General features: G+C 35.3%; 2 protein-coding genes and 1 long non-coding RNA gene across 12 annotated transcripts in view; 1 reads left to right on the forward strand and 2 right to left on the reverse strand.

The window, feature by feature from the left end:
- dnm3a (dynamin 3a) overlaps window positions 1-7736 on the reverse strand; it is a 48230-nt gene extending 40494 nt beyond the window's left edge. For 9 of the 10 annotated variants that reach the window (XR_010898052.1, XR_010898054.1, XR_010898053.1 and 6 more), the window contains exons 1-2: window positions 7457-7736; window positions 7003-7213 (exon numbers count right to left, since the gene is read on the reverse strand). Coding sequence is in view for 7 of the 10 variants with exons in the window: in XM_067417179.1 (XP_067273280.1) it covers window positions 7003-7163 (161 nt within the window). In the remaining 3 variants the exon portion in view is untranslated. The remainder of the gene's footprint in view (window positions 1-7002; window positions 7214-7456) is intronic. The other variant, XM_067417180.1, reaches the window with a different exon arrangement.
- LOC137041851 (uncharacterized) lies at window positions 467-2774 on the forward strand. Its single transcript, XR_010898160.1, has 3 exons — window positions 467-547; window positions 951-1032; window positions 2017-2774. It is a non-coding gene; the product is annotated as an uncharacterized lncRNA (long non-coding RNA).
- An 805-nt stretch (window positions 7737-8541) lies between the features above and the next one.
- Window positions 8542-18680, reverse strand: mettl13 (methyltransferase 13, eEF1A lysine and N-terminal methyltransferase). The gene is made up of 8 exons (XM_067418526.1): window positions 18341-18680; window positions 15164-15905; window positions 14214-14413; window positions 13933-14122; window positions 13669-13842; window positions 12416-12628; window positions 9603-9734; window positions 8542-9488 (listed from the first exon to the last, which is right to left on the reverse strand). Exons 1-8 carry the CDS (start codon window positions 18491-18493, stop codon window positions 9196-9198), a joined length of 2097 nt encoding a protein of 698 aa, XP_067274627.1. The 5' UTR covers window positions 18494-18680; the 3' UTR covers window positions 8542-9195.
- Window positions 18681-18708: the final 28 nt, after the last annotated feature.

Consider the following 18708-nt stretch of genomic DNA (forward strand, 5'->3'; position numbering starts at 1 on the left):
TGGGGATATACATTTCCCCCATACAATTTTACATTTTGTAGATGTGATTTCCTGCATTCTGGTGCATTTTAATTTTTATATATTAAGTTGTATATATTAAGTTAATTTTTATATTAAGTGGTCTCTTAATTTTTCTTCCAGAGCTAGAAGAAAAATTAAGCTATGTTTGTGTGTTATTTTTTTAATTTTAAGCGGTCTGTTAATTTTTTTCCAGAGCAGTTGGTTTTTTCCAATTTTTATATATATATATATATCCTACACAGCTCTGGAAAAAAATTAACAGACCGCTTAAAATAAAAAAAATAACACAAACATACACACACACACATACACACATATATATATATATATATATATAGACACACATATGGACGGACACACACACACACACACACACGAATACAAGATGTATGGCTTGATTGGAGGACAGCGACTTCCACACAACACCTGCTTGCGCGTGCGCGAAGTGGGTCTGTGTCGTCATCGTCAGCCTCGCAGGTTCTGACCTGGACCGATTCGACTGAATTTGGGCATAACAGCTCAGACGGTAAGCAAAGTTTTTGAAGTCACATTTTATAACTAGAAAATTCCTAAATAAATGTTGAGTGTGCCTGACTCTGGTCCATATACGTATTGTGTTAATTAATAATGTGTTTATATGGCCAGACTAACGTAGTTTAACCACGAACCGGAGTTAGTGCTAGCTAACCGTCAAACGCCGTTATTATCTGTGTGTGTGTAGACGTATGGGCAGACTAGTTTAACCGCGAACTGCCGTTAGTCCGTCGTTCCACCGGCGTGTATGTGTGTACGCTCCATGAAGCTAACGTTATACATATTAGATCAGTTTGAATGTTTTTGTCTTGTACTACCGTTACCCAATCAGGGAGAGGCATAAGAATATCTATACATCTTTAGCACGTCACATTCTTCTTTCTTCTTTTTTCCAGAGATTTGGAAAAACGACCTGAAAGTCTCCTTTAACGTTAAGTTGTCCCCATACCTAACCCAACCATCTATTTGAATCTGAAAGTAACTAACCCTTAACTTATTTTTTTGTTACATTTTTGTAAAATTTAAATACAGGTTTATGTGGAAGACTTTTTATATATAAAATGTATATAATAATTTCTGATCAAATCATTGCATTTATGTTTGAATGATTCGTTTTTGACTTGAAACAGTTGCATATTAAACTTAAATTTAGCTTATCCTTCCTATTTTGTTGGTTTTGGGGGGCGTGTTAGAGTGGGATTTTGTAGGTGGTCCTCAGAAAAAAATTGGAAGATAAAGTGGTCCTTTGGCTGAAAAAGTTTGAGAAACACTGTGTTAAATTGATAGTAAAGGAGATTTATATTATTTGAAAATGTTTTTATTTTGAATAAATGCAGTTCTTTTAAACCTTTTATTCATCAAATATATTAAGCAGCAGAACTGTTTCCAACACTCATAATAAATCAGAATATTAGAATGATTGCTGAAGGATCATGTGACGGTGAAGGAATGATACTGAAAATTCAGCTTTTCACAGAAATAAATTGTAATTTAACATATAATAAATTGAAAACCAAATATTTAAATTGTAATAAGATCACAATATTACTTTTTTTTTTTTACTGTATTTTTGATCAAATAAATGCAGGCTTGATGAGCAGAAGAAGCTTCTTTCAAAAACATTACACATAGTAATGTGTCCAAACTTTTATATATATATATATATATATATATATATATATATATATATATATATATATATATATATATATATATATAAATATATAAAATACTCCATTCTGGGCTCTAGACTAACTTCTCTACCTGCAGCAAGGGTTACTACCAACTGCCTTTTGTTGCTCGCTCAAGCACATGATTATCAATGACCTTGCATGTTGATCAATACTAATTGATATACTTTGATCATTGGCAATGCCACAAAAGTTGATATTTGCTAAATATTTTAATTTGAGAGAGTAGTGTTTGCTAATACTGATCTGTTTTTTTTGTTTTTCTCATCAGATGTGGTCTTGAGCTTAAAGCCAATGAAAGTAGACGAATACATGGCCAAAGACTTGAAATATGCACCTGAGAGGACTGGTGGCGGTAGCAGAAAGAAGTAGGGAGGAAAGGAAGACTTAACCAGCTGTGTTTAATGTTGCCCAATGTTTGGGCCGTTTTTTTTTAAGGTTAAAAAAAGCTAGTTCACCCAAAAATGAAAATTCTGTCATTTACTCCTCTCCCTAATGTCGCTCCACACCCGTAAGACCTCCGTTCATCTTCACACACAGTTTAAGATATTTTATATTTACTCCGAACTTTCTGTCCCTCCATTGAAAATGTATGTACAGTATACTGTCCATGTCCAGAAGGACCAGAAAGATAATAACATCATCAAAGTAGTCCATATGTGACATCAGTGGGTTGGATAGAATTTTTGCAATGAAAGCAATGAAAATACATTTTGGTCCAAAAATAAAAAAAAGTATGATTTTATTCAGCATTGTTTTCTCTTCTGCGTTTGTTTTCAAACCTCAAATAAAGATTCAAACAGCCATGAATCAATGATTCGGATCGCCACAATGCTCTGGGACTAAAATATAAAATATCTTAAACTGTGTTCTGAAGAGGAATGGAGGTCTTACGGGTCTGGAATGACATCGGGGTGAGTCATTAATGACCTCAATTTCACTTTTGGGTGAACTAACCCTTTAATGACAGAATTTTTGGGTAAAGTAAAAGTTTGACATGTGTACAATTGGTGTTAAAGGTTGGCACAATTGCAGCTATGTAATAAAGCGTGTTTCCTACGTCAGTGAAATGTCTTTATTAATCTTCTTCCTGGTCTTCCTTTGACCAATTGGCTTCTTCCAAGCTGACTGTGCGTGTTTGCAAATTTAGTGTTTATGTATCCATTTCAAGGTGTTTGGTGTTGCTGTTGAACACATCAATACTTCAGTGAAAACAGTTTAACAAAAACTATGTTGAAAAGCAGGACTTTATAGTGATGTTGAAATTTCAACGTTGATTGGATTTGCAAAATCTAAACTTAAATCAATGTTGGCAAATTCACCTATGTTGAGAAACATGACGTCGGAATGACGTTGCCATTTCAACGTTGATTAGATTTGCAAAATCTAAACTAAAATCAATATTGTTTCAATGTTGGCAAATTCACCTATGTTGAGAAACATGACGTCGGAATGACGTTGCCATTTCAACGTTGATTAGATTTGCAAAATCTAAACTAAAATCAATATTGTTTCAATGTTGGCAAATTCACCTATGTTGAGAAACATGACGTCGGAATGACGTTGCCATTTCAACGTTGATTAGATTTGCAAAATCTAAACTAAAATCAATATTGTTTCAATGTTGGCAAATTCACCTATGTTGAGAAACATGACATTGGAAAGACGTTGCCATTTCAACGTTGATTAGATTTGCAAAATCTAAACTAAAATCAATATTGTTTCAATGTTGGCAAATTCACCTATGTTGAGAAACATGACATTGGAAAGACGTTGCCATTTCAACGTTGATTAGATTTGCAAAATCTAAACTAAAATCAATATTGTTTCAATGTTGGCAAATTCACCTATGTTGAGAAACATGACATTGGAAAGACGTTGCCATTTCAACGTTGATTAGATTTGCAAAATCTAAACAAAATTCAACGGTTATCCAACACTGGCACCTGACGTTGATTCAACAGTGGCTCAATGTTAAAATGCCAGCTGGGATGTTGACATTTGACAATGCATCGCTTCGTTTCTCTGATTGGTTGTAGGTTTATCCAATTGAGGTCTTTCCTGGTTCGTTTGAAACATGCCCCATAATCACAGCTCAATGGAGCAGTTTCAGACTCATATTCTGACTAGAATTGAGTATGACCACGTCAGGCTAGTGTGTAATGTGTCCATGGTCCTGACTCCTGTCACAAAATGCGGCCCTAAATTGACAGGGTCGGTCGGGTTTCGGCAAACAAGGATATTTTTAAGGATGGCCTTACTTTATTCAATTTCTGTATAGTAGAATTTTATTAATAGTAGGCTTAATGGTTTATTTAAAGCATATCTTTATTCTGTTTTATTTGTCCTGTTTTAATTTTTTTGTTGTATTACTGAACATTTCTACTGGTTGACTCCTGGACAAAGTTTACCTTAAGGCCCCCAGAAGTCTAAGACCAGCACTGAGAGTTGGGGTTTACAGAGACTGACTCTTCGAACAAACCATTTTAAGACTCTTTGAGAAATTAGGTTATGTACAATGTACATTATCAGAAAATGTAAGTGTTTTTTGACCATGGGATGTAAACCTGTTGTAGGAGACTTCCGAAACTAATTAGGAATCTTTAAAATGGCATGATAGGGGCACTTTAAATTCTGTGTAAGTCACACGGGAGAAAACTGTCTGCCAAATGCATAAATGTAAACTGTGATTTTGTAGCATTCCTCTAACTCAGTAAAGCAGTAGAGCACAGCACTAGAAATGCCAAGGTCATGGGTTTGAATCCCAGGGAATTTAATTATTGCACTTAAAATGAATATGAACTTGCAGTTGATTGTGGAGGGATGGGGTTTAAACATACTAAATGATTAGAGAAGGTCAACATCTATTATCAGAAGTAAGTCCGTCGTTTTCATAGGTAGATCAAGTCAATATTCTGACAAACTTCTAAAGTTTACAAAGTCAAAATATTTTTGAAAAAGAAACGTATACATGGATGAATCATTCATAATAAGATCCATGACATGCATTTATAGGGCGAATTTTTATTTCATGCTGACTTTATGCATACTCTAATGGTGGTCTACTATGTAGTCACATGTATTCTACATATTTGTGTCTACATTTTCATAAAAAGCAACAGTAGCATAATGCAGTAGCACAAGGGTTATAGATGCAATCATGTGTCATCAAGTGTAGTCATTATCATCATCATCATCATCATCATCATCATCATCACTTAGAGCAGCTTGCACAGCTTTCAAAAAGTATTTTTGAAAAAAGGAACATTCACTGTCAGGGTCAGGGATGTATACATTTTGACATATGTGATTGCTCCAACTGAACCTTGGGTCAACACATGTTTTATACAGCATAACAGTTGCTATACAGAATATGAGAGTCCTTAAAAATAAAAATCTGTCAGTCAAAACTGTCTAGTAAACTGCCTGAGAGCATTAGGCCTATGCCACACAGGCTCACACACTGATCGAGATTTCAGGATGAGGGTCAGAATGCTTGAGTGCCTCCCTCTCAGATAAGCAAGAAGCCTGTACTCAGTCAGACACACTTATCTTAAGCAGGCTACATTCACTTTCATTTAACAAACTGATATGCACTGAGCAAACAATAGCTTTCACTAACAATCACAGCTTCCTGTTGGACAGGCCCAGTTTCCATGCGGAAACCAGCGTGCAAAGAGAAGATCCTGTGAGGTTCTCTTGCACAAGGAAAATAAAAAATGATTATAAACTTGAAACTGTATGCCTTGGGAATCTTAAAAGAGTTATATAATATTTAAAAATTTGAGCTCTAAAATATTTTTTTGTTTTTGAAGGACATTCTTATGCTCACTAAGGCTGCATTTAATCAAAACTACAGTAAAAACAGTAACATTATAAAATATTATAAATATTATAATAAAACTGTTTTCTACTTTAATATGTAATGTAATGTAATGGCAAAGCTGAATTTTCAGCATCATTATTTCAGTCTTCAGTGCCACATGATCCTTCACAAATCATTCTAGTATGCTGATTTGGTGTTCAAGAAACATTTATTATTATTTTATTATTGATGAAAACATTATGCTAATTCATATATTTGAGGGAATTGTGATACAATTTAGGGATTGTGTAAATGATTCTTTGTTTGATGAATAGAAGGAACAAATGAAAAGAAACATGACCACAAACACACAAGGGGTTAATTCACCCAAAAAATTAAAATGTTGTCATTAATTCCTCACCCTCATGTCGTTCCAAACCCGTAGGAACACAAATTAAGATCTTTTTGATTAAATCTCTCTCGCGCGCCGGTAAACTGAAAATAATAATAAACAAGTAAGCTGCATTTTATCAATCTCCATTTGAGATGTTCTGCTTAAATTGTGTCATTCAGTCTACATTTTAGACTTGTCTTTTTTCATCAACGATATTGCATGTTTATATAACGTTAGTCACAATAGGCTAACGTTACGCAGTGACTGTGATGTAGCCTAATCTGAAATACAAATAGGCAAAAACATCATAGGAAACACCATACTTCAGTTCTCAAAAATATAAATATATAACTTATATTTTTACAAATAAACTTATATTTTTATAACATATTTATATTTGTACAAATAAACATCGTTTTAACTTATATGGTGGAAAAGGTGACGTTTGCTAGAAGGATCGCTACAAGGTTAATTCAATTTTTCAATCTAGGGCACCTTTAAGGGACCAAACTATCAGATTCAGAAAAAAATTATAATCTTGTAATCAAATATGTTCTTAAATTCTCTAATCACCACCTTGTTCTCATGATCTGTATAGTCCAGAGAAAATGTAGTCAATCTTCAGATTCATGGCTCACGGATTTGGCAGGCCATTAGACAGATGGAGGAAGAGGTAGTGACTGCTCCCGACTACAGATGAGAGCATGACCATCTGCACCTGCTTCAGCTATACACTTCAGTGCATCTGCCGAAAAGTGACTCAATTCAACATCACTAGCCGATTAATCAGTTGATTTTGAGATTTTGGGCCAATAATTATGGACATGTAATTTTTTTATCCATTTCTTTTGTTAGGATTTTGACATTTCTATATTATCCTTCACCCTGATTCCTACCTACCACCCAGATATTGATATCTGCCTGTTATTGAAACCCCACATGGTTTGACCAATAATAATTGTATTAATAACGTCTTAGCATTAGCAATTTCCTAGACTATTAATTATAATTCACAACTATGTATTGTACAGTACTGCCCAGTTATGATAGTGTCATACCTGCCCACGAAATTTTCCAGAACAGAGCTTTTGCCCGCGCTCTGACCCCCGACCACTGCGATCTGCGGCAGGTCCAGGTCGCAGCTCTGTCCCATGGCACTGAAGGCGTCCTGCAGGCGGTTCACCAGCGGGATGAGCTCCTCCATCCCCCGGTTGCCCATGGTTACGGAGCCGCGAGGATGCCGCGTGCGATTCACTAGGCTCAACAAACCTTTGTTATAATAATAATAATAATAATAATAATAATAATAATAATAATACAATTGAGAGAGAAACAACCTGCCTACTTTAAATAAGCCCAGTTTTTCCAGATAAAGTAACTTATCTTAATCAATCACTGGTGACATACAAAAACTAATAATCACACAGCGTTAAATTATATAACGTAGGGTTTTCCCGTAGGGAAATGAACATCATAATCGGTTAAATTTGTTATCAAAGGCAGTTTAATTACCTGAAATTCGTTTTCCCGAGCGTTAAGTTCTCCTGACAGACTGAGCACTGAGCAGTAACGGCGCTCGTGTTCGGGACACTAGTGAGCACTAAACAGTGACTGAACCTAAAAGCATACACCCCTTTATATACACGACGAACTGAAAGAAACTTTAAGGCGATATATAACGACACCAAATAAACTATCTTCAACGAAACTCTCCGTTTTAATCATCGTAATAATATCCCTTTTAATTTGTACAGAACTCAACTTGTGGTCGAAACCTGACAGCACTGTCCGTTTTTCGTTCAGTGCGCGTGCTCGCGCAGACGCCACGCCTCTCAAATATAAAAATACAGATTTGGGGCTACTCGGAAGTATGCTTTTTCCCATTTAATGCACGCAAATGTATGAGAAACAAAAGAAAAAAAATATCTGAATTCAGTGATAAGGGTAAAAAAAAAAAAAAAAAGTAGTGACCGTGATACGAGAATGGCGTGCTTGCAACCCTGTCCCTTTCCTTTCAGAATCTTAAATAGACCAGAGTTCGTTATTGAAATCTGTATTCATAATATTCATAACATATAGAAAAGCAAATCTCAGTTGCGACCGGTTAACCTGTTAAAGTCAAAACTTATAAATAAATAAATAAAATGAAAAATTCAACTCGCACTATTTGAATAGCGGAAATAAAAACATATTATTATGAAATGGAGCGGCAGAAATGAGGATATGGAGCACCAGAATTCCACAACAAACATAACAGAAATGTTTCCATACCGTAAATCAAACTAGGACAGTACATATAGGTAGCTGCGATACGTTTATAAGTTAGTTTTTAAGGTCTTTATAGGTCAGTAAATGCCATTGTAGGGTACATCCACCCTCATTTCAGTACAGTAGACTCATCAGTGTTAAAAATAACACTGCACAGCTATTATAGGGTTGCCAGATAACACTGCTGCATAAACACTAGTAAATGTCTCTTTACAGCAGTACATTTCATTTATATTGTTTATTATAATGCATATTTCTGAGGAATAAAAAACAAACAAACAAACATTTCATGTAAATTAATTTTAAATTATTTTATTATTAGTCTCAGGACCATTACAATTCTTCTTTGCTGAAAGTGAAGACAGCAAACAGGCCTTTATAACAGCATTGGGTCTAAACATGAATCCAGTAAAGCAAGATAAGATGTACTGACCCTAGCACCTTATTAATGTCTGAACATAAAGTGTAGTCTCTTCCTATATTGTCATTATTTGTCCTATAAAGAAAGACATTTAATGACTTAAAGTGCAAATGATATTGATAATTTGGGTCTTTAAATTAAGCCTTTTGATGATGTTAGTCTTTCCGTTCAGATATAGATCTTAAAAAATAATAGTTGGTAAAGTTTTGATATACACATTATACTTTTGAATATCTAAAATAGCATTTTGGTGTGTTTTCTTTCAGAGCACTTGAATAGAAGGGTATCAAACAGTCGTTAGTCGCTTTATATCACTAATAATAAATACTGCAATATTCCATAAAAAAATATTAATGGTGACTTTAAAGGTTAATTCGATGATCTCCTTTCTATGTAGAAGTTTTGTTTTGTTGTTGTTTTCCACAATAAGATGCAATATGGACCAGACTATATGCCAACACACAAGACTTGACTGGAATAATTTCTTGAAAATGATGCGCACAAGTGAAATCAGCCATTTATTTGAGTATTTTTAATTTCTCTCCACACCTTTCCTCAATCTTTAGATGACTTTCAGGTCATTCAGCATTGCAGTAATGTCTATTTGAGGCACACATGGTGCAGTCTGGGTGTTTGCACGTAGTGTCTTCTGTAGGTCTTTTGCTGTCTGCTGTAATGTTTGTGGAACGCTGTGAGGTTTGTGTCCCTCTCCTGCACTTCTGCAACACAGTAGCACCTCGTTGACTTCACCCTCGATTCCACGGGAGAACACACACGGGAAAACGGCTTGAACGCGTTCAAGAACTGACTTCCTGAGAACCGAGTCTCTACACACTAGGTTCAACATAAATAGTCCTGTAAGAAGGGAAAAAGTGAAATTGATTGTGGAAAATTATCACTTATTACAGCACAAATCTATATTTTACTTTCTCAACAACAGAACTTTTCAAAATGTATTTTAGTGCTTACCTCGAGGACTTAATAAGCTGTAAACGTTCTTCAGAAGTGCTGTTTCTACAAAGGCAGAAGGAGGGCAGCTCATGCCCAGGGTCGGGTCTTTGCTGTCAACGTCAAACATGATGACATCAAAAGAATGACCCCCTATAGAAAGTGCAGAAAAATGTTATACAGTATATTTTAGAAGGAACAGGCTGTCTGGTGCAAAGCAACTAAAACACAAATCCTCCATCTTTTCTCCATAAAATAGATGACCAATAGACTGACGCATAAAAAGCATATACATGAGTTCATTTAGAATTCATTAGGATTAAAAATGTTATACATTAGAGTAGCATAGAATGATTCTGGTTAAATTGGGGATCCCAATTTTTTGGAGGTTCTGACAAAATGTTAATTGATGCAGTCCATTTAAAATGTTTAATTAATCGGAATGATTTTTTTAACAGTTTGAGTGAATGACTCAATGACTCAAATACTTCACTTGTTTAAATACTGAATAAAGGAGCGTTTTTGAACAAATTTCCTGAATTAATTCAATTACAAATATGTATTTAACAGTAGAGATCGACCAATATTTTCCCCAATATTTAAGCATTTTCCGGTGATTATTCTACCGTGTTCTATTCTCTTCACTTTTTACCCTATCAAACAACACATAAAACTATTAAAACTTTAGTTTAAAACATTCGACTTTGTACATTTATTTATGCTGTAGTTATAAATAAAAAGATGGAACAGCAGTAATGTTTTTTTATTCAGGCAGTATAAAATATTTTTTGCTTTTTTTTTAATTTATTAGAATTACTACTGTTACATGCTATATTCATTACCTGTTTATTTACCTTATCACATACTTATTTTACAAAGACACTTTAGTAACAGTGCACTGTTTTAAAAATAATAATAATAATAGTCTATTTATAGTAGGCGTGCATATTGTTTATTATGTAATAAGGGAGTGAAATTGCATAAATTACAGTATTAAAAATTGTTAAATAAAACAATTTGTTCAGTTCAGTGCTGTTGTTAAAATTGTCAAAAACAGAACTAAAAAAAAAAAAAAAATTTAATTTAATATATCGGTTATCGGGAACATAAACATGCAAATAACTGGTATCGGGAAAAAAAACACCATCGGTCAATCTCTATTTAACCAACCCGATCACACATAAATGCGTATAAATAGTACGAGTGTGCAATGTCGTGGAATGTATACGCCAAATCTCATTTTGGCGTGCATATGATACGCCGTTTTTCGCGTGCATATGATACGCACTTTATGGCGTATATATGACACGCTCTTGGGTAGGTTTAGGGTGGTGGGGCGTATATATGACACGCTCTTGGGTAGGTTTAGGGTGGTGGGGTGGGGGGTTCGTATGTATAATATGCCATAAAATGCGTGTCATATGCACGCGGAAAACAGCGTGCCATAGACACGCCAAAATAAGTTTTGCCGTATACATTCCACGACATTGCACACTCGTACTATTTATACGCATTTTTGTGAGAATAGCCTGATTTAACAGTTACTTCACGAGTTCACACGTACATATAATTTATAGAGAGTAAATTTAAATGCTTAAAATTCGGCTTCAGCCCGAACCCAGAGTACCCCCCTGTATGTAAGTAGTGATTTGGAACTATAAAGACCAAAATATGGAGAAGGGGTGGTGGAGGGATGCTGATAAACTGTCAAAAAAATGGACAGTTGCGTATATGTACACAGCTGCGTATATATACACCTCTTTTGTTGATTAGCGGAGTACTCTCCACCTGTGTTAATTATCTGAACGAACTCCACCCGAACCTTGTTTAATAAAAACATCAGTTGTTGTCACCTGATGATCAATTTAATAGTTATTTGAAGCGCCAACCTACTCAAAATGTGATTTGCTTTTGATTGGTAATGTAGAAATCAGTGTTTATACTGTATATAGAAACTTATATCCCAGTACTTATATGATTTGTAACACAGAAACAACGATGCTGTGTGGATGAAAAGACCATTTGTGAAGCGGTTACATTCTTAAATATGATAACCGGTCTCTCTGGCTAAGCGGTAGCACAAACACAGATTTTAATGTTCTGATGTGATTTCGTCAAAGGTTTGTCACATGATAATCATTGCAATTTGGAATTTGTACATTTGATTGCAATGGTGTTTTTGAATTGAGATCATGATTTTTATTTAAAAATTATTCTAAATTGGATTCAAGCATTCAGGATTCACACTGTCTTGAAAAAAATGAATGAGTGAAACAAGAAATAAAAAACACCATGGACTATTTTATAACAAACATACATTTTTCTAGTTATGCTCTAAAACATTGCTAACACTTTAAAATAAGGTTTGGTTTATTCATTATTAAATGCTGAAATTAACATTAACTAAGATTAATACATTCAGTAAAAGTACTGTTCATTGATAGTTGATGATAACTAATGCAGTTAATGCTAACAAATGGTAACAAATGAAACCTTATTGTAAAGTTACCAACATGTTTTATCAGCTAATAATTGTGAGCACAAAATATTCTAGTCATGAAAAACTGGAAAAGCCTCAAAACTAGGGCTTAGTTTCATAGAGGAGGGCTTAGACTAAGCCAGGATTAGTCCTTAGTTCAATTAGGGCATTTAAGTAGCTTTTTTAAATCTATTTTACCTTAGAAAAAAAACATTACTGGTATGCATGTTGAGTCAAAACAATGGTTCTGGTATATTTGAAGATATGTCAGTGCAAGTTGCTTTCAGTTAAAACAGCTCAAACATGCATTTTAGTCTTAGACTATCTTAAGCCTTGTCGGTAGATGTTTTCTCACCCTGGCTCTCCAGTGTTTTGATGTGCTCCAGTCCATCTCCCAGTATAACTTTCAGCCTCTTGTCGGTCTGAAATCCAAACCAGGTCTGAGCCACTTCCAGCACTGCTGGGTCCAGTTCAACCACTTCCACCCGTGCACAAGGCACAAAGTCATGAAGAAACTGGGGCAGACCCCCACCACCTAGTCCTATCAGTAACACGGACACTGGGTGATCTGTTGGAGAACATGTGACTAATCAGAACAGATTTTTTGTGAATTATGCATATCGTTAAGGGGAAAGACATCCGGCATTGAAAAACGGTATTGGTTCTTACATATGTACTGTAGTAAACACGCTGTGCCATTCAGTTTACTGCAATTTTTCTGCTACCAGTACTGCATTAAAAAAATATTTCACACCATCAAATTTAGGTTATAATGTATTCTCCCTCACACTGTTCCATATGCTGTTTTCTTTTAATACAGGCGAGACACAATATTTATGGAAGGTCAAAATTATCAGTGAACAGTGACTTTTTCAGTCCTTTCTTCATTCAATATAAACTTGTCTTGTGGTATAGTCTTGTGGACTACTTTTATTATTTAAAAAAAATCATGATTATTTTATTTATTTTTGGCATTTTGTTTTTAAACCATCATTTATTGACAAGAGCTGCATAACAATTCTTCCAAAATGATGACTTAAAAGAAAAAAAACAGCATATGGTACAGCGTGAGGGCGAATACATTATAACCTAAATTTGATAGTGTGTAATATAATTTTTTATTGATGCTAGTAGCAGCAAAACTGTGAACTGCAAAAATTATACATTTCAAACTAATTCTGCATTATACATAAAAAACTAATAAAAAGTTTCTTGAGCAGCAAATCACCATATTAGAATGATTTCTAAAGGATCATGTGACACTGAAGACTGGAGTAATGATGCTGAGTGACAATTCAGCTATACCATACAGGAATAAAATTGTAATAATAATATAGTCTTGGTGAGACTTCTTTCAAAAACATTGAAAAATCTTATCGACCACAACATTTTGAGTGGTATTGTCTGCTTCAGGACTTATATTGTTGTCTGATATTTTGTGAATGTGAAGGCTAGTATGGTATGGTAACTTAGACTTAGCTGGGTTATAATTAAGTATTTTAACATCAACTAAAATGCACACTTCATCTTTAATTAAAAAGGAAAACGATAAAACCTTTTCGAAATGCTTTTAACTCTTTCTAACCTTTTTAATGTTGGCACAGTTACCTTTATTATTGATTGCATCCATTCCTAGCATGGCTAAACCTGCCACCATGACTTCATGGTGTGTACAGCAGAGAAAACCCCTGTCCACACTGCGATCTTTAGCTTCCATTAAAGCAGGGGCTTCAGAAACAGCTTTGGCTTTTTTCTTGTTCTTCTTTTTATGAGTAGAAGAAGCTGGCAAAAGAGATTAAACACTGACATAAGTCTTTAGTTGCAGAATTCAAACACAGCTGTTTTTAGCATCCAGGTATTCTTTAACTGCACCTGTGGCGGCAGACCGAAGTCTGCTCTCTGACTGCACCAGCTGGGAGTTGTTCATGAAGACCAGCCTGCGATAGAGGTGACCATCCTCTCCTCTCACATCCTCCACAGAGTACTCTCCAGTCAAAGCACTGAGCCCTCGTCCAATGACCTCCCTCCACCCCAGATCTCCTCCCACAGACAGGAACGGCACCTATACCAGAGGAAATGTGAAAGAGAAAGTGCATGAGTGAGAAATGAAGACAAGGTAAAGAGTAATTCTGTTGCGTGTTATTCTTGTGCACCTGCTGATTGGCTGGCATTCCAGGAGGAGCAAGTTCCATCACCATTGGAGAGAGCTCTGATTGGACTGCTTGCATGTCCTCATACTCCTGATCTCGATGCATTGCAACAATGACCAGGCGTCTGAATTTTGCGCTGGACGCTAGCTGAGTCCGACCTTCAGCTGAGCCATATAACCAATCAGACTCACGGCCCTGAGGAACTAAAAAAATAAAAATAATAATAATAATAATAATAAATTATATATTTATATATTATAATAATAATTTTTATATATATAAAAAAATAAAAGGAAAAAGTGGAAAAAATATTTTGATTATATATTTGAAATAATTAGGATGTGTACACTGTATTCAAAGCGTAAATGAAAATGTTATTCCTTATGACGGTTACATCACGTGGCATAGTTTTGGTCATAAGATTTAAACTTTTCCTGAAAATGCTATAAAAGTGTTTTACAATGAGTACATTTATAAGAATGTGGCTCATGTATTTAAAAACATTTTTTTTTATCATGAGCACTTAAGTTTAGACTTTTTCTTGTTCTTCTTTTTATGAGTAGAAGAAGCTGTCAAACGAGACAAATCAGGTACTCAAAAATATTCCTGAAAATGTTATAAACTGGATGAAGCAGGAGTATAAACATGAATGCAATGAGTACATTTTTAAGAACTTGGCTAATGCATTTTGAAATAACATTTGATAACAGTCAAGTGTTAAAAACTTAAAATATATAATTTTGTTGATCAAAGATTGGTTTTAATGGATAGAATTATATGGTTATATATTTAAACACTTTATATGTTTTCATTAATAAAATAAATGAAAATAAATGGGGCTTTAACTTCCAGAACTCATCTGTTGCACATTTTAAAAAAAAGGGAATTACACTTGTCTTGGCTTATGACAGTGATCATCACATCACGAACAGGACAAAAAAACGAATGCTCACCGATAAAGATGGCAAATTGGTTACTCCGTGGCAGCTTGGCTGAAGGCAAGCTGTCCTGTACTGTAAGAGTGTATCGCGGCCGGCCGGTGACTGCATGGCACAGTGTGAGGGACTGTGTGCTGCTAGCATCTGTTCCACCTCTGAGCTTATGTAGCATTAGATTGTAGGCCTGTCTCTCCTTCACAGCAGACAACAGTTCCGGTACTGATGCGAGTCTAACTGGAGCACCATCCTCCCCCTGACAGAGCTCGAGCACTGCAAACGGAGGTGCTTGGCGGAATTTGGTGCAGACCAGAACGAAAACAGGCAGGGCGAAGGATGAGTCAGACACTTCGTTCTGCTGTCCATTTAGACAGTGAATTCGTACAGCCCAGCCCTGGGCGAAACGTTCCACAGCCAGCTTTATGACATGCTCCTGCGCTAATGTTACGCAGACATACCGGCCCCCGACACACAAAACTCTGCCAACTTCTGCAAGCATCTTGTCTGCAAGAGTACCGTTCTCTTCTGAAGCCATGGCATCAAGCGTGCCCTTATCTAGGGCTGCCTGAAAGCTCTCGCTCACAAAGCCTGTCTGGGTGGCATCCACCTGCTGGAAGGTCAGGTCAGGACGGCGCTCCGCGTTCCGCTGGTTCATGTGAGACACCACCGTCTCGCTGATGTCAATGTTGGTTAGCTGATGGTAGCCAACATCATAAAGCTGTTCACTCAGCTCAGAGTTACCACAGCCGACCACCAATACCTGCAGACCAACAGACACAATTCTACTGATAAGTTTACCTAACACTTGTACAACCAAATTTGTGCACAACCAATAAGCCGCTTCTCAGACACCATGCGAATACTTAATTGAGCTCTCTTTCACTTGAATGGACATATTCACACAGATATCACATCAAAAAATGCTGGTCTCTGCAAGTATCCTAGTAAACAGTCTGATCTATCTGAAGTGAACATAAACAGTTGAGAAATAAAACATGTGTAAAAGTATATTGGATCTGTGCAGCTCTTAAAGGGGTACTTCAGCGGTGGAAATATTAATCTGTATTTAAACTGGGTCATTATTGTAGTAGAAATGTGAAATTATTTTTGAATTTGGTGCCTTCTAGACTGAGAAAAGACAGAAAATGTATTTTTGTCTCATGGGGATAAAAGACTACAACTCCCAGAATGCTTCGCTGCCCTGTGAGGCCATTCCCAAAGCCACCGCTACTGGATTACAGTGACTGAGTTAGAGAACAGACACTACAATTAAATACTGAACTTGTCTGTTAAATATAATGATGGAATCGCCGCCTGAGTCTCACAGCACTAACGATTACATTTAACGTCATAAATGAGCTGATGAACTCTCGTGATGAGAGCTAAGGTAATCGCGACGGCACCCGCGGCATACATTCACAACGTGTCTCCACTCTCGCATGTTTTGAGTTCATGCCTTTGGAAGCTTAACTTTTATAGAAATGATTTAAGAAGTTAAAACACTAACATTGCTCAGTATCCGTTTAAATTAATGCCTGCAGATGAGCTGAGTGCTGTGAGTGCGATCTCCATCCCTCATGTGCGGGTTGAAAACATGAGGAAATAGCTCCCTCTGCTGGCTGTAGTCTTTATTCTTTGGCCAAACATTCCAAAGATTACGCAAATATTGTCAATTTGCGACACTGGAGGAATTTTTCCAGAAATAAAATGCATTAATCTCTTGTCTATCTGTATTTATCATTTGATTATACTCCAGGGTTTCTACTGATACAAAGCCATATGCTAACCACTGAAGTAGCACCTTTAAAGTAACAGCAGCCTAATAAATGTGATGGATAGTTAATCCAAAAATTATGTAATTTACTATCGAATTGTTCCAAACCTGTATAAATGTATTGGTTCTGCTGTAAACAAAGGATGATTTTTGGAAGAATGTTTGTAATCAAGCTGATATCATGCCCCATTGACTAACATCGCATTTCAACCTCTAACTATGGTAGTCAATGAGGCCCAATATCGGTTTGGTTATCAACATTCTTCAAAATATCTACCTTTATGTTCAGCAGAACAAAGACATTTATACAGGTTTGGAACAACTTGAGGGTGAGTAAATGGGGACAGAATTACATTTTGGGGGATGAACAATCCCTTTAATGTTAATCAAACAAAAATAACTTGCTCTTCTTGACTAAATAACTTTTGTAACTTTATTAAGGATTAATCTATATTTCATTTATACATTGAAAATTATGCAGTGCTATAATACATTTGATTATTTATTTTCTCTACCTGAAAATTACTGTTAGACTTACCAGGAAAAAAAAGAAAAAAAAAATGAAAAGCAGTGTTTATGTTATTCGTATGTTTGTTCTTTTGTATTTGTAGCTACTATTGCTTGTAATTTGATTATTTGTTCTTATTTTATTACTGTCAGTTTACTTGTCATTAACAATATTTGAAATTTATATGAGTTAGGCTCGTAGTTTTTGGTGTCACAACCTTATTTATTAAGGTTATGGGTCAAAAAAAGCGAAGACAATAACTGGGCCTATTTTATTTATTAATTATTTTTCTTAGCATTGAGCCAAGAAAAGATATCATAAAACTTATAAGAACCACTTTTATAATGCTTTTTATGGTAATATTAAGTCATTTGTAAGCTTGAAGGCTGTATCTATTTAAACAGAACAATACAGACAGTTACATTGTGAAATAATATTACAATTTATAAATGTTTTATACTTCTGTTTTATTTTATTCTTTTTTTAAAGTAATTTATTCCTGTTATAGTTTATAATCATTATAATGTGCTGATTTGTTGCTTAAGAAACATTTCCTATTATCAATCTTTAAAACAGTTGTGCTGCGTAATTTTTGTGGAAACAGATACATTTTTCCCCCATTATTCTTTGAATACAAAATTCACAAAATAGAAAGTAGAACTAGATAAATATTTTGTATTATGTCTTAACTCTTTACTGTCACTTTTTATCACATTAATGCATCCTTACTGAATAAAAGTATGAATTTCTTTCAAAAGGATTTATTTTCTTTTACCTTACACAGAGCACACACATTTGAAGGGTATTGTATATATGAATATGACCATCACCACAGGTGTATACTGAAGAGTTTCTCTTTGATATGAGAGCATCAGGAATCATTAGTCTGGCATTATTAAAATAATATAGTTACCTTATCACGAGGTTTAATGTATTTATGCAGTACACCGCAGAGCGAGTTGTAGTCTCCGTACCACTCGAAAGCCTTTTCTCCTCTTTTACGGAAAAAGCGCTCCCAGTAGTCGGCTGAGCTGAATTCCTCAGCGGTGCGAGGCAATAAGCTCATGCTTATGGATCGGATCCTCAAACTCCCTCTCAGTTAGGCTTTATTTAAATTTAACTGGTGAACTATAACTTTTTGCAGTAAGATCAAACTTTACTAAGATATTTAGTGGGTAAATACTATCAATGAAAGTATTTCTATAATGCAGTCGTTGACGTGATGAAGCTTTCCCACATGTTTTGCACTTTCTACCCGGAGTGATTTTACAGAAGGACGAT

This window comes from Pseudorasbora parva, chromosome 15, assembly GCF_024679245.1.
Source record: "Pseudorasbora parva isolate DD20220531a chromosome 15, ASM2467924v1, whole genome shotgun sequence".
Taxonomy (NCBI): domain Eukaryota; kingdom Metazoa; phylum Chordata; class Actinopteri; order Cypriniformes; family Gobionidae; genus Pseudorasbora; species Pseudorasbora parva.

What these genes read in the sequence shown, in the direction of transcription:
- mettl13 (XM_067418526.1), bottom strand. Translation starts at nt 18,493, where the DNA reads ATGAGCTTATTGCCTCGCACCGCTGAGGAATTCAGCTCAGCCGACTAC. An exon ending in ACTTCGGTCTGCCGCCACAG is followed by an intron (nt 13,843 to 13,932) that starts GTGCAGTTAAAG and finishes CTCTTTTGCCAG; the next exon opens with CTTCTTCTACTCATAAAAAG. An exon ending in CAAAACACTGGAGAGCCAGG is followed by an intron (nt 9,735 to 12,415) that starts GTGAGAAAACAT and finishes CACTTTCTATAG; the next exon opens with GGGGTCATTCTTTTGATGTC.